The sequence below is a fragment of the Ovis aries genome, chromosome 10 (assembly GCF_016772045.2).
Source record: "Ovis aries strain OAR_USU_Benz2616 breed Rambouillet chromosome 10, ARS-UI_Ramb_v3.0, whole genome shotgun sequence".
Taxonomy (NCBI): Eukaryota; Metazoa; Chordata; class Mammalia; order Artiodactyla; family Bovidae; genus Ovis; species Ovis aries.
Window position 1 is genome coordinate 22,089,658 of NC_056063.1, and position 16,530 is coordinate 22,106,187.

Sequence of the window (16,530 nt, forward strand, 5' to 3'; positions counted from 1 at the left end):
GTTCGTGTTATGACCCGCGAGAGCTTAGAAGCCGCCGCTTTAACTCTGAGCAAGGGAAAATCCCAGAAAGATAAGGTGACTTGCCCAAGGTCATAGCGTGCGTGGGGAACAGCTGCCGTCACAGGCCTGGGCCGCTGCCCTGTGCGCTACCACCTACCGCCCCTCATCTCTCTTCCCGCTTCTCCCCTCATTTTATCCAGGTTCCAGAAAGCGAAATTCTTTTGTTTTATGTACTTTTTTTTTCAAACCTCCCAAGACTGTGATGGTCTTATTCCTACCTTCATAATTGAAAGCGCTGATCTTTATGCCAGCACTGGGGTTATGCCCCGAATACACAATCCTGCCATCGCAGAGCTTAGAGTTCCACCAAGTAGGCAGTTCAACTGTAGTGGAGTAATCGCTGAGATAATGTGAGTAGCGCAGAATACGGCAGAATTCGTCGAACAGGTAATAGCTGGATGAGCAGAGACGCCTGTCAGTTGTAGGGGAGGTTCAGGGTATCCTTTCTGGAAAAAAGTCTGGTAAAATCTGAAGGGGGCCCGAGGGTTTGAGTTAGCCAGGCAAGAAAAAGATTTGCAGCATCAGTTCAGTCCAGTTGCTCAGTCGTGTTCGACTCTTCGACCCCATGAACCGCAGCACGTCAGGCCTCCCTGTCCATCACCAACTCCTGGAGTCCACCCAAACTCATGTCCATTGAGCTGGTGATGCCATCCAACCATCTCATCCTCTATCTCCTCCTGCCTTCACTCTTTCCCAGCATCAGGGTCTTTCCAATGAGTCAGTTCTTTGCATCAGGTAGCCATAGTATTGGAGTTTCAGCTTCAGCATCAGACCTTCCAATGAATATTCAGGACTGACTTCCTTTAGGATGGATTGGTTTGATCTCCTTACAGTCCAGCGGATTCTCAACAGCCTTCTCCAGCACCACAGTTCAGAAGCATCAATTCTTCGGTGCTCGGCTTTCTTTATAGTCCAACTCTCACATCCATGCATGACTACGAGAAAGTTAGGTCGGACTAGAGTTTTATTATTTTAGTGTTATGCAGTTACTATTAAAATACTAGTTATTATTTGTTTAGTGTTGTACAGAATGCTAAAACTACCGCACAATTGCACTCATCTCACACACTGGTAAAGTAATGCTCAAAATTCTCCAAGCCAGGCTTTGGCAATACTTGAACCGTGAACTTCTAGTTGTTCAAGCTGGTTTTAGAAAAGGCAGAGGAACCAGAACTCAAATTGCCAACATCTGCTGGATCATGGAAAAAGCAAGAGAGTTCCAGAAAAACATCTATTTCTGCTTTATTGACTATTATGCCAAAGCCTTTGACTGTGTGGATCACAATAAACTGTGGAAAATTCTGAAAGAGATGGGAATACAGACCACCTGACCTGCCTCTTGAGAAACCTATATGCAGGTCAGGAAGCAACAGTTAGAATTAGACATGGAACAACAGACTGGTTCCAAATAGGAGAAGGAGTACGTCAAGGCTATATATTGTCACCCTGCTTATTTAACTTCTATGCAGAGTACATCATGAGAAACGCTGGGCTGGATGAAGCACAAGCTGGAATCAAGATTGCCAAGAGAAATATCAATAACCTCAGATATGCAGATGACACCACCCCTCTGGCAGAAAGTGAAGAGGAACTAAAAAGCCTCTTGATGAAAGTGAAAGAGGAAGTGGAAAAAGTTGGCTTAAAGCTCACCATTCAGAAAACGAAGATCATGGCATCTGGTCTCATCACTTCATGGGAAATAGATGGGGGAACAGTGAAAACAGTGTCAGACTTTATTTTTTGGGGCTCCCAAATCACTGCAGATGGTGACTGCAGCCATGAAATTAAAAGCCGCTTACTCCTTAGAAGGAAAGTTATGACCAACCTAGAGAGCATATTCAAAAGCAGAGACATTACTTTGCCAACAGAGATCCGTCTAGTCAAGGCTATGGTTTTTCCAGTGGTCATGTATGGACATGAGAGTTGGACTGTGAAGAAAGCTGAGCACCGAAGAATTGATGCTTTTGAACTGCGGTGCTGGAGAAGACTCTTGTGAGTCCCTTGGACTGCAAGGAGATCCAACCAGTCCATCTTAAAGGAGATCAGTCCTGGGTGTTCATTGGAAGGACTGATGCTGAGGCTGAAACTCCAATCCTTTGGCCACCTCATGTGAAGAGTTGACTCATTGGAAAAGACTGTGATGCTGGGAGGGATTGAGGGCAGGAAGAGAAGGGGCCGACAGAGGATGAGATGGCTGGATGGCATCACCGACTCGATGGATGTGAGTTTAAGTGAACTCCAGCAGTTGGTGATGGACAGGGAGGACTGGCGTGCTGCGATTCTTGGGGTTGCAAAGGGTGGGACACGACTGAGCGACTGAACTGAACTGATACATACATGATTTTCCTGGAATAATATAGGTTACTTTCAGTAGTGCTAGAGCAGTGTTGGAAGAAAACACTGAAGCACAGGTTATATGAGATTCAGTCTCCTGATTGTCACCTTTCTGTTATGATACCTTTAGTGTTAATTTGACTTTCACATGGGAAATCGTAATTAGCGTTTTCCTGAATTCATAGGTACCACATGTTGAGTATTATATTGAGGCTCCTGTGTACTGATTATAAGGATACTGATTATGCGGTTGGTTTTCATTCTGATTTTTAAGTTGTTCGATGTGTTAGCCTCTGACAGTTTCATGAGCAGATCAAGAGTTTCTTTCAGCATTTTTGGAAGAAGCCGTTTTCTCTTTCATTAAAGGGTTTCATAAAGGGCTTGCCCGATGGCTCAGCGGTAAGAAATTTGCCTGCAGTGCAGAAGATGCAAGAGACTTGCGTTCAATCCCTGGGTTGGGAAGATCTCCTGGAGGCGGGTATGGCAACCCACTCCCGTATTCTTGCCTGGAGAATCCCATGGACAAAGGAGCCTGGTGGGCTTTAGTCCATAGGGTCGCAAAGAGTTGAACAGGACTGGAATGACTGAGCAGGCACACAGTAAGCTACCACTTACTAGCTGTGAAAACTTGAGATACTGTTTAACCCATTGTCTTATGCTGTTTCTTGAGATCAGTGGCACCAAGTCTTGATTAAATGCAGATCCTTGGGCCTGATTCCAGACTTACCAACTGAGAATGTCAGGAATCCATGTTTTAAATAAGGTCCCTTTTTGATTCATATAACCTCTAGAGGTTAAGAACCACTAATTTAACCTATTTGGGCAGCAGCTTCTTCTGTAATGTGGAAAAATATAATAAGACAATCTGTCCTGTAAGATTGTAAGGATTAAATGACATAGTAACGTGGCTACTCAGATGTGGTCCTCTGACAGGCAGCATCAGCATTACTTGGGAACCTGTTAGAAATGCAGACTACAAGTCCCTCCCCAAATCTGCTGAATCAGAATTGTTGGTAGAACCAAAGAATCTGTGTTTCAGTAAGTCCTCTAGGTAGTTATTAAAGTTTGTGGAAGTGTTCTAGCCTATTAGCTTCATGAAAGTAGGGACCTTGAGATTCTTATTTACTAATGTATCATCAGTGCCTAGAATAGTGCCCAGCACAGAGTAGATATTCACTATATTTAATCAATGACTTTCATAGGTTATACCCAGTTACCAAGACTAGCACATTCACTAGTTTTTAAGGTGCTTCAATATTAACTATATTAAAAGGTTCTTAATGCCACAAAATATAAAATTAGACATTTGGGTTCCTTAGACATTTGGGAAATCTTTTTCTGCATGAAATAGATGGGATAGTTTGTGTTGTTCTTTTTCATAAATGAATCTATAAAGAAGAAAGCAGAATGGCAACTCTAGCCACTAAATATTCTTTTTTTTTCTGTCCCATTTTAGCTTAGTTTACAAAGAGTGATTGGTTAAATGACATTGGTAGCTCAAGTGAGAAAGTCAAAAAGATTAGAATCATAGCCAGGAATTTTTTTTTTTAAGAAAGTAACCTTTGTTATTGATAGAAGTTTCTCTATTTCATAGTGTTTAATTGTGAGATATTCTTATATCAGGTTAAGAACAAGAACTAGGCAGTCTGTTAGTTTTGGGTTTAAGAATAATACATTGAAATTTATTAACCATGTCAGTGGTTTGCAAAGTTTTTAGTGTTACTGAACACATAGACAGTGATATTTGTATTAATACCAAACCTTGAGGTAAATGGAAGGAGGCAACAGACAGGCACTCCAGGAGCTGCTGGCCCCGAATAGCCTTTGCTGGGCTCAGGTGGGCAGCATCTCAGCACACCTGTAACTTACTTGTGCTCACCAGTGTGTCTTAGGCCTTAGTGAGCTCTGAGCTACATGGCCTTGGGTAAGTTACATCTCTGGTTTCCAGTTTCCTTATCTGCAAAATGGGGGTAATACCTGCCTTATGGAGTTGATGTGGGTGTGAGAAAATATACATAAAATGTTGCACATAACTAGGCACACAGTATGTGTTCAAGAAATGTTAAGTGCTGTTCTTATGGTTGCTAACAACAAGAATAAGCAAAAGGGAAGGGTTTGAACTGAAAGAAATTTAAATCCACTGAAGCAATGTTTTGAGCCCTGGCTCTGTTATTTTGCATTATATTTCCATTTTTTTTTTCCTTTGATCTTTTCAGGACAAAAGGTAATATCCAAAGATATTTTGGCACTAACAGCGTGATCTGTAGCAAGAAAGATGATAAGTCTGTTCCAGCCTGTGAAATTTCCAAAGAAACGGAGAACCAACAGAGTATAAAGGAGAATAAGAAAAAAGACTTGGTAAATATTATTAAGGGCATGAAAGTTGAATTAAGCACAGTAAATGTACAAACAACAAAGCCACCCAATAGAGGACAACTTAAAAGTTTGGAAGCTGCAATTGGCAGACTTCAAAAATCTCCAGAAGATGCCCCCAGAAAGAGGTAAATTGAATTGCAATTCGAATTTTTTTTTTAAAGTAATTTTGGAAACTCCAGTAAACTTTTTCTTTCAGAAAAAAAAATTTTTTTAGAGTACATTGGAGGTATGGAATTAATGAAGACTGAACATTAGTTTGTAAACACAGAGACTAATAATTACATGAGAAATAAAATAAGTGGATATCTTTGTAGAGTCTAGAGAGAGGAAAAGAATAGTGATCTAATTGAGAATTCCACATTCTTTTACATATTTATTAATTGAGAATTCCACATTCTTTTACATATTTATCAGTTGTTAACCACATTTAATTGCTTTAAGCTGTTTATTAGCACATTATTTACGTCCTGATTTGAAGGTAGCTTTCTATCTCTGGAAGACTTCTTTATTTGAAATTTCATTAAAAAATTCCACTTAGGGTAGAATTTTGGCACGTTAATTACAGCTGTTTTATATGACTTCCTTTGCAGTAATTCCAGGGCTCTCAGCTTATGTGGTTTCTTAAAAGTATTATAATTCCTTGTGCTTGTCAAAAGAGTATAATTTACTGAATTTAAGTACAGTCGTCATATTTTAGCATTTTGTTGTAGTTTCTATGTCAAGATTTTGTTTTAGTTATATGTAAGTATATAAATAATGATTGCACCAATGACATCATCAATAATAAGAAATGTGGCTGTAAGATCCCTATCTGTCACTTAGCAGAATAAACAGATAATACAGATTTCTGTACTCAGAGTGACTGAACACTTTTAATTAATTTTTATTACAGTTGCTTTTCAATGTTGTATTAGTTTCTGCTGTACAGGAAAATAAATCAGCCATATATATACCTATATCCCCTCCCTTTTGGACTTCCTTCCTATTCAGGTCACCATGACTTAACATTTTAATGGAATTGTTTGATTTCTATATTGTATCAAAACTACCACTGGAAGGCATAACTAGGTAGAGAGTAAGCTAATTCAAACAGGAAATGCCTGTAATAAGTATCTTCTCCTTTTTAGAAACAATGTAAAACAAATTAAAATATATATACATATAATTAGATAATATTCAAATACACATTTTAAAATATTTATGAAGAATGAGGGTTTTTCCCGTTTCCAGACCTGCTTATGATCCCTTTTGCTTTTTTATTATAATTTAGTTAACTGTTAATGAAGTGGTTCAGATATGTTGATTGCTTTGCAGAGATTCAGTGAGTGAAAAGTGAAAGTGAAGGTCTCTCATATGTATCCGACTCTTTATGACCCCATGGACCATACAGTCCCTGGAATTCTCCAGGCCAGAATACTGGTTGCCTTTCCCTTCTCCAGGGGATCTTCCCAACCCAGGGATTGAACCCAGGTCCCCCGAATTGCAGGCTAATTCTTTACCAGCTGAGCCACAAGGGAAGCCCAAAAATACTGGAGTGGGTGGCCTACCCCTTCTCCAATGGATCTTCCCGACCCAGGAATTAAACTGGGGTCTACCTGCATTGCAGGCGGATTCTTTACCAACTGAGCTATGAGGGAAGAGATTCAGTAATTTAAAAAATTGCTTTCCAGTTAGGTATGAATGAGACAAGCATAAAAGGAGAATTCTGTGCTCAGACTGCTTTGTGTTTTAAGGGATTCCAGATGCACAGATCCTCTGGACTGTCCTGATGGCTCAGAATCCGCCTGCCAGTGCAGGAGACTCAGGTTCAATCCCTGGGTCAGGAAGGATCCCCTGGAGGAGGAAATGGCAACCCACTCGAGTTACCTTGCCTGGAAAGTCCCATGGATAGAGGAGCCTGGCAGGCTACAGTCCATGGGGCTGCACAGAGTCGGACACGACTGAGCGAGTAACATAGACAGATGCGCAGAACTAGGTTAATCGCTGTCTTTGATTCATGATGCACTGTCATTGCTTCGTGCATGGCCTGCTTTTAGCTTCTTTATTTGTATTATGTACTGAAACCTGTGCGCATCTATATAGATACTATGGATGTGTAACTATTGCCCCCAAAGTTAGCAGCATAAAACAGCCATTTTTTTAATGCTCATAAATTCTGTGGGTCAGCAGTGTGGATGGAGCAGAACGAAGAAGGTTAATCTCCACCCCACAATCTCTGAGGCCTCAGCTGGAAGACTCAGAAGTTCAGGAGCTGGAACCATCTGTGGGTTTGCTCAGTCTGGTCTGGCAGTTGATACTGGCTGTTAGCTGATACCTTAGCCAGAACTGTTACAGAAACACCTGTGTGTGGCCTGGGCCTCCTCACTGCATGGTGGCTGGACCCCGTCTTCATCCTCCCATTAGTAACCTTCTGTCCTGAGGCAGCCGCTGTTCTGATTTTTTTTTTCCTGCCTTAATTTGGGGAGTGTCCAGAGAGAAAGTGAGCCCCTAGGAATTGTGTAGTTTTTATGACCTAGCCTTCAACACTGTTACTCTCGTTCCTGTTCCATACTGATTTTTGAAGGCTTTGTGCTTTTTAATCACAGCAGCTGCTGGAGAACCGTCTTTACAAAGATACAGTGACATAGAAAGGAATGTGGTAGTCTAATGTTAAAGCTGTGAACTACCTTGACTTAGTAGTTCACAGTCGCTGACAGACATGGCTGATATTTCCCTGTGGTACTCTGGGGTGCCTTAGGGCACAGTTTGGGAACCAAGGTCCAGGTCTGTGAGAGGCCCTGGGACCACATCTTTAAGTTTCTTAGAATTCCTGTTGTCTGAAAGGCACTCTAAGGCATCATCTTAAATCTTTCTATAAGATCTTAGATTTTTACAGTCATGCCCACAGCTTTGGAGCCAAATATATCATGAAACCTAATAAGACCCCTGGTGGGCACAGTGGTAGCCAAAATTTCTGTCTCCTACGTTAACTAATATCCTTGTAACCAACCAACTGCCTGCTCCAGTTTCAGCTACCTGTTCTTTAAGGTCCCCTTTCTTTCAGTTCCAGGTAACACTGACTTACATACAGCTCTCACTCACAGCTTCCTTGAGGGTCTCTTTGAGGCCAAGCTTCAGGGATTTGGGAACCTCAGTTTTCATGTTACACATCATTTCCCGAGATAGAAAGCCAAGTAAAGTAAAACATAATTTGGATCCCACTCATTGAGATGGCAGTTATTTTTGGTGAGTTAAAAAACATAAATAACTTATTTTTTGTAGCTGGCATATTTTTCTAGTAACTTACCCTAATTTCCTAAAGAATAGCCCTTCTTTTTTAGCTTATGGAAAATGTAAAATACAAGGTAAAATCCTATGATGAAGTTTTGGTAGTTACCACATCTTGCCATTCTCGTGTCATCTATACCTTCACTCGCTTTCCATCTCCCACTTGATGATTTATGGTCCCCCCACCAGCTGGGTAAAATTTACACACATTGAAGTATACAGATCTTAGCGGCAGGATGTTAACAAATTGATGTGCGCGTGGAACACCCACACTTTCCAAGATGCAAAGCATTCCCCAGCTTCAGCTTCCCCATCAGTAACCTTCTGTCCTGAGGCAGCTGCCGTTCTGATTTTTTTTTTTTTCACCTTAATTTGGCCTTTTGATATAAGTAGAATCATGCAAGATACACTTTTATTTAATCCAGCTTCTTCCATTCATTTTCATACGTGTGATGGGAGCTGAGTGCTGTTCGTTGCATGGATATGTATCACAGTTTACCTGTTCTGGTGATAGTGCTTTGGGTTGTTTCCAGTTTGGGGGAGATTTTGATGAAAGCTTATATAAACAGGTTTCACGACTTTTATATTTGCTTGTAGTCTGTATTGTTTTTTGAAATAAAATGACATCTAATTTAAAAATCCACAGATTGATCCTTTTTGAGGCTGATCTCTCATCCTTCCACCTTCACATATTGTTCTGAGTTAGTATTGTGCTGCATTAAGGATCCATTAACTTGAACTTTCAGCATTGTAACACTTATTATAAAACTGATACCTCATATTTAAGAATTCTTTTTTTTTTAAGTTTATTGAAGTGTAGTTGATTTACAATATTGTGTTAAGAATCCTTGATTTTGTTAGAAATTGAATGGTACTTTTCGAATGACAAGAAGTTTTTTACCCAGGAAATCAAATCTGACTTTCCACTGAAGTCATGCCTCCCTCTCATTTGTTTTCCGTGTTCTCTTTCTGAAGCAAGTCCCTGAACCCGGAGTTGGTGGCGGCTGCAGCTGCAGTTGCTGACTCTCTCCCTTTTGACAAGCAGACCACTAAGTCGGAGCTGCTCAGGCAGCTCCGGCAGCACGAGGAGGACTCGAAGGCTCAGAAGGATGGAGAGAAACCCAAAATTAGGTTAGTGAGTCAGATAGCCGTGCCAGTGGCACTGATACCACCAAGAGACTGGCTTCACTCATTGCATGCTGAGCAATATACGTAATATATCCATTTGTATATAAAGTATGCCTCGTAAATATTAGCAGTTTGATTTCTGTTATAACTCACATGTTAATAAGGAGGATCACAGTTTTACAAGACCAGCGGAATGGTTGAAACTTCTTTTGAGAAGTTACATAATTCTTGTCCCTGAAAAAGAAGTGGTACATTCAGTAATGTTATTAAAAATAATAAATAATAGAATAAGAATTTCTCTGAGAAGATTTTTTTTTTAGGTAAATAATATGCTGATTTTATGCATAATATGATTGCTCATTTTATTTGTATTTGAACAAACGTAAGGCAGCAAATAAAAATGGCTACATTTCAGCTGTAATGCAGCTTTTTAATCTAGGTGATAGGGATAAAAGATACTGATTGTATTTCCACTTCTCTGGATGTGTGACAGTTTCTCATGAGTGACACCTTTAATCATGTTTTGAATGAACATTTCTGAATAGCACTTTTAAAAGAGCAGCAGCAATCTTAGTGGTCTGTGGTATTGATACACAATGTATAGTCTTTTATTTAGACATAACTTTTTTGTTCACTGTTAGTACCTAGATGTGTAAGAATTATATGAATCTCATGTTTCAGAAAGTTCATTACTCTTCCATAGCTAAAATTTCTAACACACTTGACCTTTCTCTTTTCTCAGTTTCAGTAACATCATATCAGATATGAAAGTTGCCAGATCCTCCACAGCAAGAGCTAGCACACAGCCAGTGCACCAGATTCAGTTTGACGAAGGGGCTGATGATTTTGTTGACCAAGAGAAGATGGCTGATCTGAGAAAAAGGTACTCAGGCTCTGCAGTCTTACTTGATTTGTTGAACTATCGATTTACTCTGTTGCCGTGTATATTCTTGCTGTTGGGTATCTGAGCGTCACAGATACATTTATATCTGTCTCCATAGTCTCTGCTTACCATCTCCTAGAAAGGGAAAGATGTACTGGGTTTAGCAGCCTTCCATTTTCTATCTCGTAAATCAAAATGGGCCCCGCCTCACATTTACCCTGATAGCGGTCTCCTGTTTAGAGTAAGTGGAGCTGACCAAACTCTGAACAAACGAATGTTTTGTGAGAAGCATTATTTTTCATTCTGATGAAGCATGTTCATGTAGCCTTTACCTTTTTCTAGAATCATCTTTCTTCACACCTCAGAGAAAGGATCCACCATCAAAAAAAGGAAGATCCATTATAATACCTTTAAGTGGTAGCTTATTTGTGGCAATCTCAATTCGGTAATTTGTAGTTCTTAAAGATGCTAAGCCATGTCTTACATAGTTATTTTATAGTAGAAAGCTGTCTGTGTTTACGTAAAGTTTGTGCTTTTTCTCCTTCAAGCCTTTGAAGTGATGGTTGGGGAGAGAAAGCCGAATATTTAGCATGGTCTGACAAACACTAGCTGAACTTTATAGCAGGATGTGCTTACAATTGGAGTGTTTTCTGTGTGTTGCTTATTCCATGGATTTTGTTCTACATATAATCTCAGGAACCTGAGTTAGCGCCTTCTGGGTATTAAATTATTAATTTATACAAGAGGATTGGAAAAGATGGTCAGCAGTTAATAAAGGAAGTTCAGATGTTATAGTGACTTTGGAAGATTATTTGAATTAATTTGTATATCTGTGACATTGAGTGAAGTAGAATGTGTCACTTGGAATTTAACTTAGGATTCCTCCAATAATGACCTATATGGGAATAAAATCTAAAAAAGAGTTGCTATATTTATTTGTATAACTGACTCACTTTGCTGTACAGCAGAAGCTAACACAGCATTGTAAATCAACTGTACTCAAGTGAAAAAAAATTCCACAAAACACCCTAGAAAACTTCACAAACAAACAAAGAGCTTCTCCCAAAATATTTAACTGTAGTCATCTTTAAATCAGTCTCCGAGTCAGTCTTCTTTGAAATGATTCCATGCAACTACATCAGAATGCTGTATCATAGGTTGATTTTTAATGATTTGAGCGGTCATCAAAAATTAGAAGGCGACAAGGTGGAAGCTAAAAAAGTAGGGAGGGGGTTTATGTGCTTATAATGCCTGCATTAAAAAGCTGCTTACAGGACTCTAGAATAAGGGGAAGCAATGATACACCAGATTGTTCACCTGCTGTGACTTGGGTTGGAGCAACCTGAGACAACCCAGGCCTCAACTGATTGCTTCCATCAGAAATGGAGAAGTGTGAATCACAAGTGCTGGCTTTGGAGCCACGCTGGCCTGCACCATGCATCTGACTAATTCCGGGACTGGACATCTTTCATAGTCCTCTCAGTCTGTTTGCCTACCTGTGACATGCTGAATATGACGCCCTAGGGCATGGCTCAAATGGTAAAGAATCTGCTTGCAAGGCAGGAGACCCAGGTTCCATCCCTGGGTCAGGAAAATCTCCTGGAGAAGGAAATGGCTACCCAGCCCAGTATTCTTGCCTAGAGAATCCCATGGACAGAGGAGCCGGTGGGCTACATACAGTCCATGGAGTCCCAAACAGTCTGAGACGACTGAGCTACTAACAGTTTTCACTTATCTAATTTTAATATGATATTTTAATTTTTTTCAGTTAGTTTAATTTAGTAGAAAAAAGTAATTTGATCCAGAGAAGAATTCAAAGTTATTTTAAGAGCTAACCTTCCAGTTTATAACCTAGTGTTTAATCTGCTAGGACATTTTTTCAGATAAGAACATGAATTGATGCATAAAGCAGTTGATTAAAACATACAAAGAAAAGTTACCTATTAACTCTGTGACATTAATTTTGAGTTAATTAAATAGTTTTGTAAATAAAGTTAATCATAATTTTAAAATTACAGAACGATCACTTTGCAAGTGGAGATGTTTTGATTTTTCTGTGCAGTCTTTTATAATTATAATTTGTAAAAAGAAGCATGCAGTGTTTTCTACCCTTAAATGAAGACAAATATTGACTTTAACAATTTTTAACTTAGCATATTTTGATATCTTTCCACAACATCAGATTTTCTAAAACCTTAATATGCAATGGAGCAAATAAAAATTGTAGTAAATTAAGCTGACCTTTTCAATTAGGTATTTTGGAAATTAAATTGTTGTAACTGCTTTGCTGTATTATGATGCAAAAATTCAGGTGAATTTATTCCTATTTTTAATTGTCAGTCCTAAAGACGTGGTTTAATTCAAATGTCTGTGTGGGTCAGTGGAATTAATTTTTAATTTTTTTTTTACTTTAAATTTTTATATTGACTTTCATATAAAAGTTTCCTCTCATAAACAGTTTTTGTTGACCATGTATAAAAATATTCATTAAAATAATTTTTTTCTTTTTCAGTTTTAGGAAAAATATATACAAGGGGAAGAGACTTAATATTTTTGAGCTTAAGGCAGTTACTGAAGAGGCACCTGAAACAGGTTTGTTAAGAAAATAAGACTGTTCTGCTGCATCGAAAGTGACCGTGGGCTGCCTGTGCCCTGGCCATTGATCCTGGAGGGAGAGGAGTTGCTGGAAGATCTTTCCCCATGTTTGAAGAGCCTAGCCATCAGTTCCAAATCCTGGAGTTTTCACACACTAGCAAAAAAAAAAAAAAAGCAACACTATTTATTTCTCAGGCGTGGAAACGTTCTATCTTTGAACAATGTCCTACTTTGATTGTATAATAATCGGGTATTTTGATATTCTATCCTGTCATTGACCATTCATATTCATGTTCAGTCTTGTCTGACTCTTTGCGACCCCATGGGCTGTAGCCCTGCCAAGTTTTGATCGTGGGATTTTTCAGGCAAGAATACTGGAGTAGATTGCCATTTCCTCCTCCAGGGGATTGTCCCAACCCAGGGATCATACCCCCATGTGCTGCATTGCAGTGGATTCTGTGTTCACTGAGCCATCAGGGAAGCCCTGTCTGCCTGGATCGTGCTTATTCACGTAGTTGTTAACATACTTGTGTTGGTCAGGTTTCCCCTTTGAAATGTTGCAGCCCCACAGGACACAGGAGGTAAGTACTGTCTGCTTCAGGAATCCAGATCTATAGAGTGGCTGCTAACCTGGGTTAAAATGTTAATGATCAACTATTAGACTGGAACATACCTCTGTGTTGTTAGTAAAGAAAAATTGTAATGTCTGCCCTAAGGCATCTTACTATCTAGAAGAGGAGTGTCATTTATAGATGCTAACTTGTAGAAATGGTTTAGAGATTATTTAGGTGATGGGAAGGAGAGCTTTCAGAAAATGTATTTAGTGGGCTTGTAGTGTTTTTTTCTTAACACACTTAGTTGGTTAGTTTTTGTTCTCTTCTCTCTTTCGGCAAGAAGTCAAATTCCTTAGTCACCATTTTAATCCTAATTAAAAAAGAACTAAGAGTGTCCTCTTGCTTGACATTAAATTTGTTTTACTGATAAAGTAAGTGAAGAAACTCCATACAAATGGTCTATGCTTATAAGTGACTTTCATTTCTAAAGATTGTAAGTTAGCTTTTTGAACCTTGGTAGAAATAATTTTAGTTCTGATATTTAAGTTCCTAGGCCATCTTCCAGTGGCTCTATCGGTTATAAAAACATCTCATTTTCCCACTGTTCAATAAATCTCTTGACATTAGTGGCTAGGTCTCACTGATTTTTGTGTAATGAATAGCCCCTAGCCAAGTGGCTTACAAATAATAGGAATCTGTTATCTTAAATCTCTTTTTTAAACAAATTGAGCTATAAATAAATACCATGGAGAAAAGGCATTAATTCAGTCACTGTTCATTTAAACTGAAAATGAAACTAGGTGACCAGCCCCCTTCTTGTACTGTGACAGCTGCATTCTGTCATAGATGATTGATGAAAAGGAAGTGCAAAAGCACAGACATGGAGAATGGATCACCTCTCCCCTGTTGAGGTGGCAACTCTTTTTGGCTACACTGTGCACTAGCGGATCTTAGTTCCCTGACTAGACTAGGGATTGAACCCGGTCTATCAAGGTGAATCTTAAACCACCAGACCTCCAGAGAATAACAAAGTGGCAACTCTTAAACTTGTCTCTGAAAGGGAATTTGTTGACAGGGTAGCTGCTATTGTCTGCCCAATGAACAACCAGAAGAGGCACATGGATTCTTGAAGGAGCCAGCTTGCTTTTTAAAATCAGGTATCCTATTCCTGAAACTTAAGATGAGCTGACCCAGAGATACTGAAGGTATATGTATTTTCTAAAATAAAATTAAGTGATTATACTCTATTAAGGAAAGTAATGCACAGATTTATATAAATGTACTCTATTGAAGGCATTTTAATAAGCTCTGCTTGCATGAATCTGAAGAAAGTCTTTTGTTCCCAATTAAATTCAATCATAGCAACAATGTGCAAACTTAAATTTAGTGTTTTTTCACTGCTCTTTCCCTACCATGTGTTGATAAAAATAATGCCTGACATGTTGGCATTCGTTAATTATTTATTGACTGACTGAATGAGTTCTTCCATCCCACGGTTCCCAGATTTTGCTCCCTGCTAAGTTCTTATACTGCTGCGTATCTTAGATCCAGCTGCTTATCCTGGAGTAACCTAGAGCTGAGAGGCAGTTTAGCCGTATGGAAAGAGTTTTGGTGTTGCATAGATCTTGATTATTCAGATTCAGATTCTGCCTTACTAACCTCTCAGAGTCTCCCTTTTCCCACTTAGGAAGTCTGGGTAATACATACATCTCAAGGATTAAATGAGATAATATAATTAAACTGTCAAGTAGTGTCTGGATGGACTTCCCAGGTGGCTCAGTGGGCAGAATCTACCTGCCAGTGCAGGAGACTCAGGAGACACGGGTTCAATCCCTGGATCAGGAAAATCCCCTGGAGAAGGAGATGACAACCCACTCCAGTACTCCTGCCTGGGAAATCCCATGGACAGAGGAGCCTGGTGGGCTACAGTCCAGAGGGTCACAAAAGAGTTGGACACTACTTAGCGACTGAACAACAGTGTCTGGAACACAGTGGGCGTTCAATAAATAGTTGTGACTCTTAATAATGATTATGGAAAAAACTTAAGTTGATCAGTGTCCACTGAATAAATTTAAAAGTTGTAACCATAATTAAATTATTTTCTGTTATGATTACTCTAACTGTGGCTAATTAGCCTAACTGCTGAAATCTTCTTATCCCATGTACAAGACCAACATAATTCATAGGTAGCAGTCAGTATGTGATCAGGCACAGTCATACATGAACTTCCATGTACAGATCTATGTATGGATCTTTTTTAGTAAATAGGAGTAAAATGATGGTGTGATAGGTGTATTCTTAACTTCTTAAGAAACTGCCAAACTCTTTTACAAAGCAGTGTACCATTTTACATTTCCACCAGCAACAGTTGGTGAGAATATGACTCATTCTTCAAAGATGTCTTGAATTTCCAAAGGAAATAAATGATTGAAATGTGATATAGTGATCATAATAAGCTAACATTATATTACCTTACTCATAGAGTTGGTTGTGAGGATTAAATGGACTAATATATAAAACCCATTTAGCACAGAGTAAATGCCCAGTATACATTAACGGTATTATCATTGTCATTGTTGTTGTGATTTAGTTTGCATTAATAACTTATCTCGACAGACTAAAACAGTCTAGAGTTTACAGATCGAAATCACATGTTGTATGAAAGTTCTCACATTCATCAAAAGGATCCTTGAACACATGGAGGTTTCTTTTCTCCACAGTAGAGGGGACTGTGAGACTAGGGGTTAATTACCTCGCATTGTAGTAAAAACAAAAGTTGAGGCTTACAGTTATTGTGGTTGTAGTCTTTATATATAGTTTTTGTTTCCATTTTAGCTATCAGAGAGTGACCTTTCATTATATACTGTTTAATTATGAGTTTCAAGGTCTCAAAATACATTGCCAGTTCAGAGGTGATGATAACATTTTTAAGAGAAAGATAATTACATAGAACTGTGTGTATTTCGTATGTCTTTATTCTACAGAGGCAGCACCTTCTCTTTGGGATGTAGAATTTGCTAAGCAGTTAGCAGCAGTCACTGAACAGCCCTTTCAGAATGCTTTTGAAGAGATGATCCAGTGGACAAAAGAGGGGAAATTGTGGGAGTTCCCAATTAATAATGAAGCGGGTAAGTCTTAACATCAGAGGTTTATAAAACTCTGATTGAGATTAATCTGGTAGATGTTCAGTTGTAGGTTCTGGATATTTACCTGAATTTCAACACTTAGTGTAGACATCTTTGTGATGTCCTAAAAGAAATCTGACGGTGTTTTTAAGAAGAATACTAAGATTTCACTTAATTCTGATTGTTCGATAAGAAAGTAAATTTCTGT

General features: G+C 38.9%; 1 protein-coding gene and 1 non-coding gene across 6 annotated transcripts in view; both read left to right on the forward strand.

The window, feature by feature from the left end:
• The window catches only part of MRPS31 (mitochondrial ribosomal protein S31), a 53,936-nt gene that overhangs the window by 279 nt on the left and 37,127 nt on the right, over positions 1-16,530 (forward strand). For all 5 annotated transcript variants that reach the window (XM_042254779.2, XM_027973594.3, XM_060394382.1 and 2 more), the window contains exons 2-6: positions 4,611-4,895; positions 9,013-9,168; positions 9,908-10,048; positions 12,561-12,640; positions 16,182-16,325. In XM_042254779.2, the coding sequence (XP_042110713.1) occupies positions 4,611-4,895; positions 9,013-9,168; positions 9,908-10,048; positions 12,561-12,640; positions 16,182-16,325 (806 nt within the window). The remainder of the gene's footprint in view (positions 1-4,610; positions 4,896-9,012; positions 9,169-9,907; positions 10,049-12,560; positions 12,641-16,181; positions 16,326-16,530) is intronic.
• LOC114116756 (small nucleolar RNA SNORA71) lies at positions 12,666-12,797 on the forward strand. The gene has a single exon (XR_003590578.1). It is a non-coding gene; the product is annotated as a small nucleolar RNA SNORA71 (small nucleolar RNA).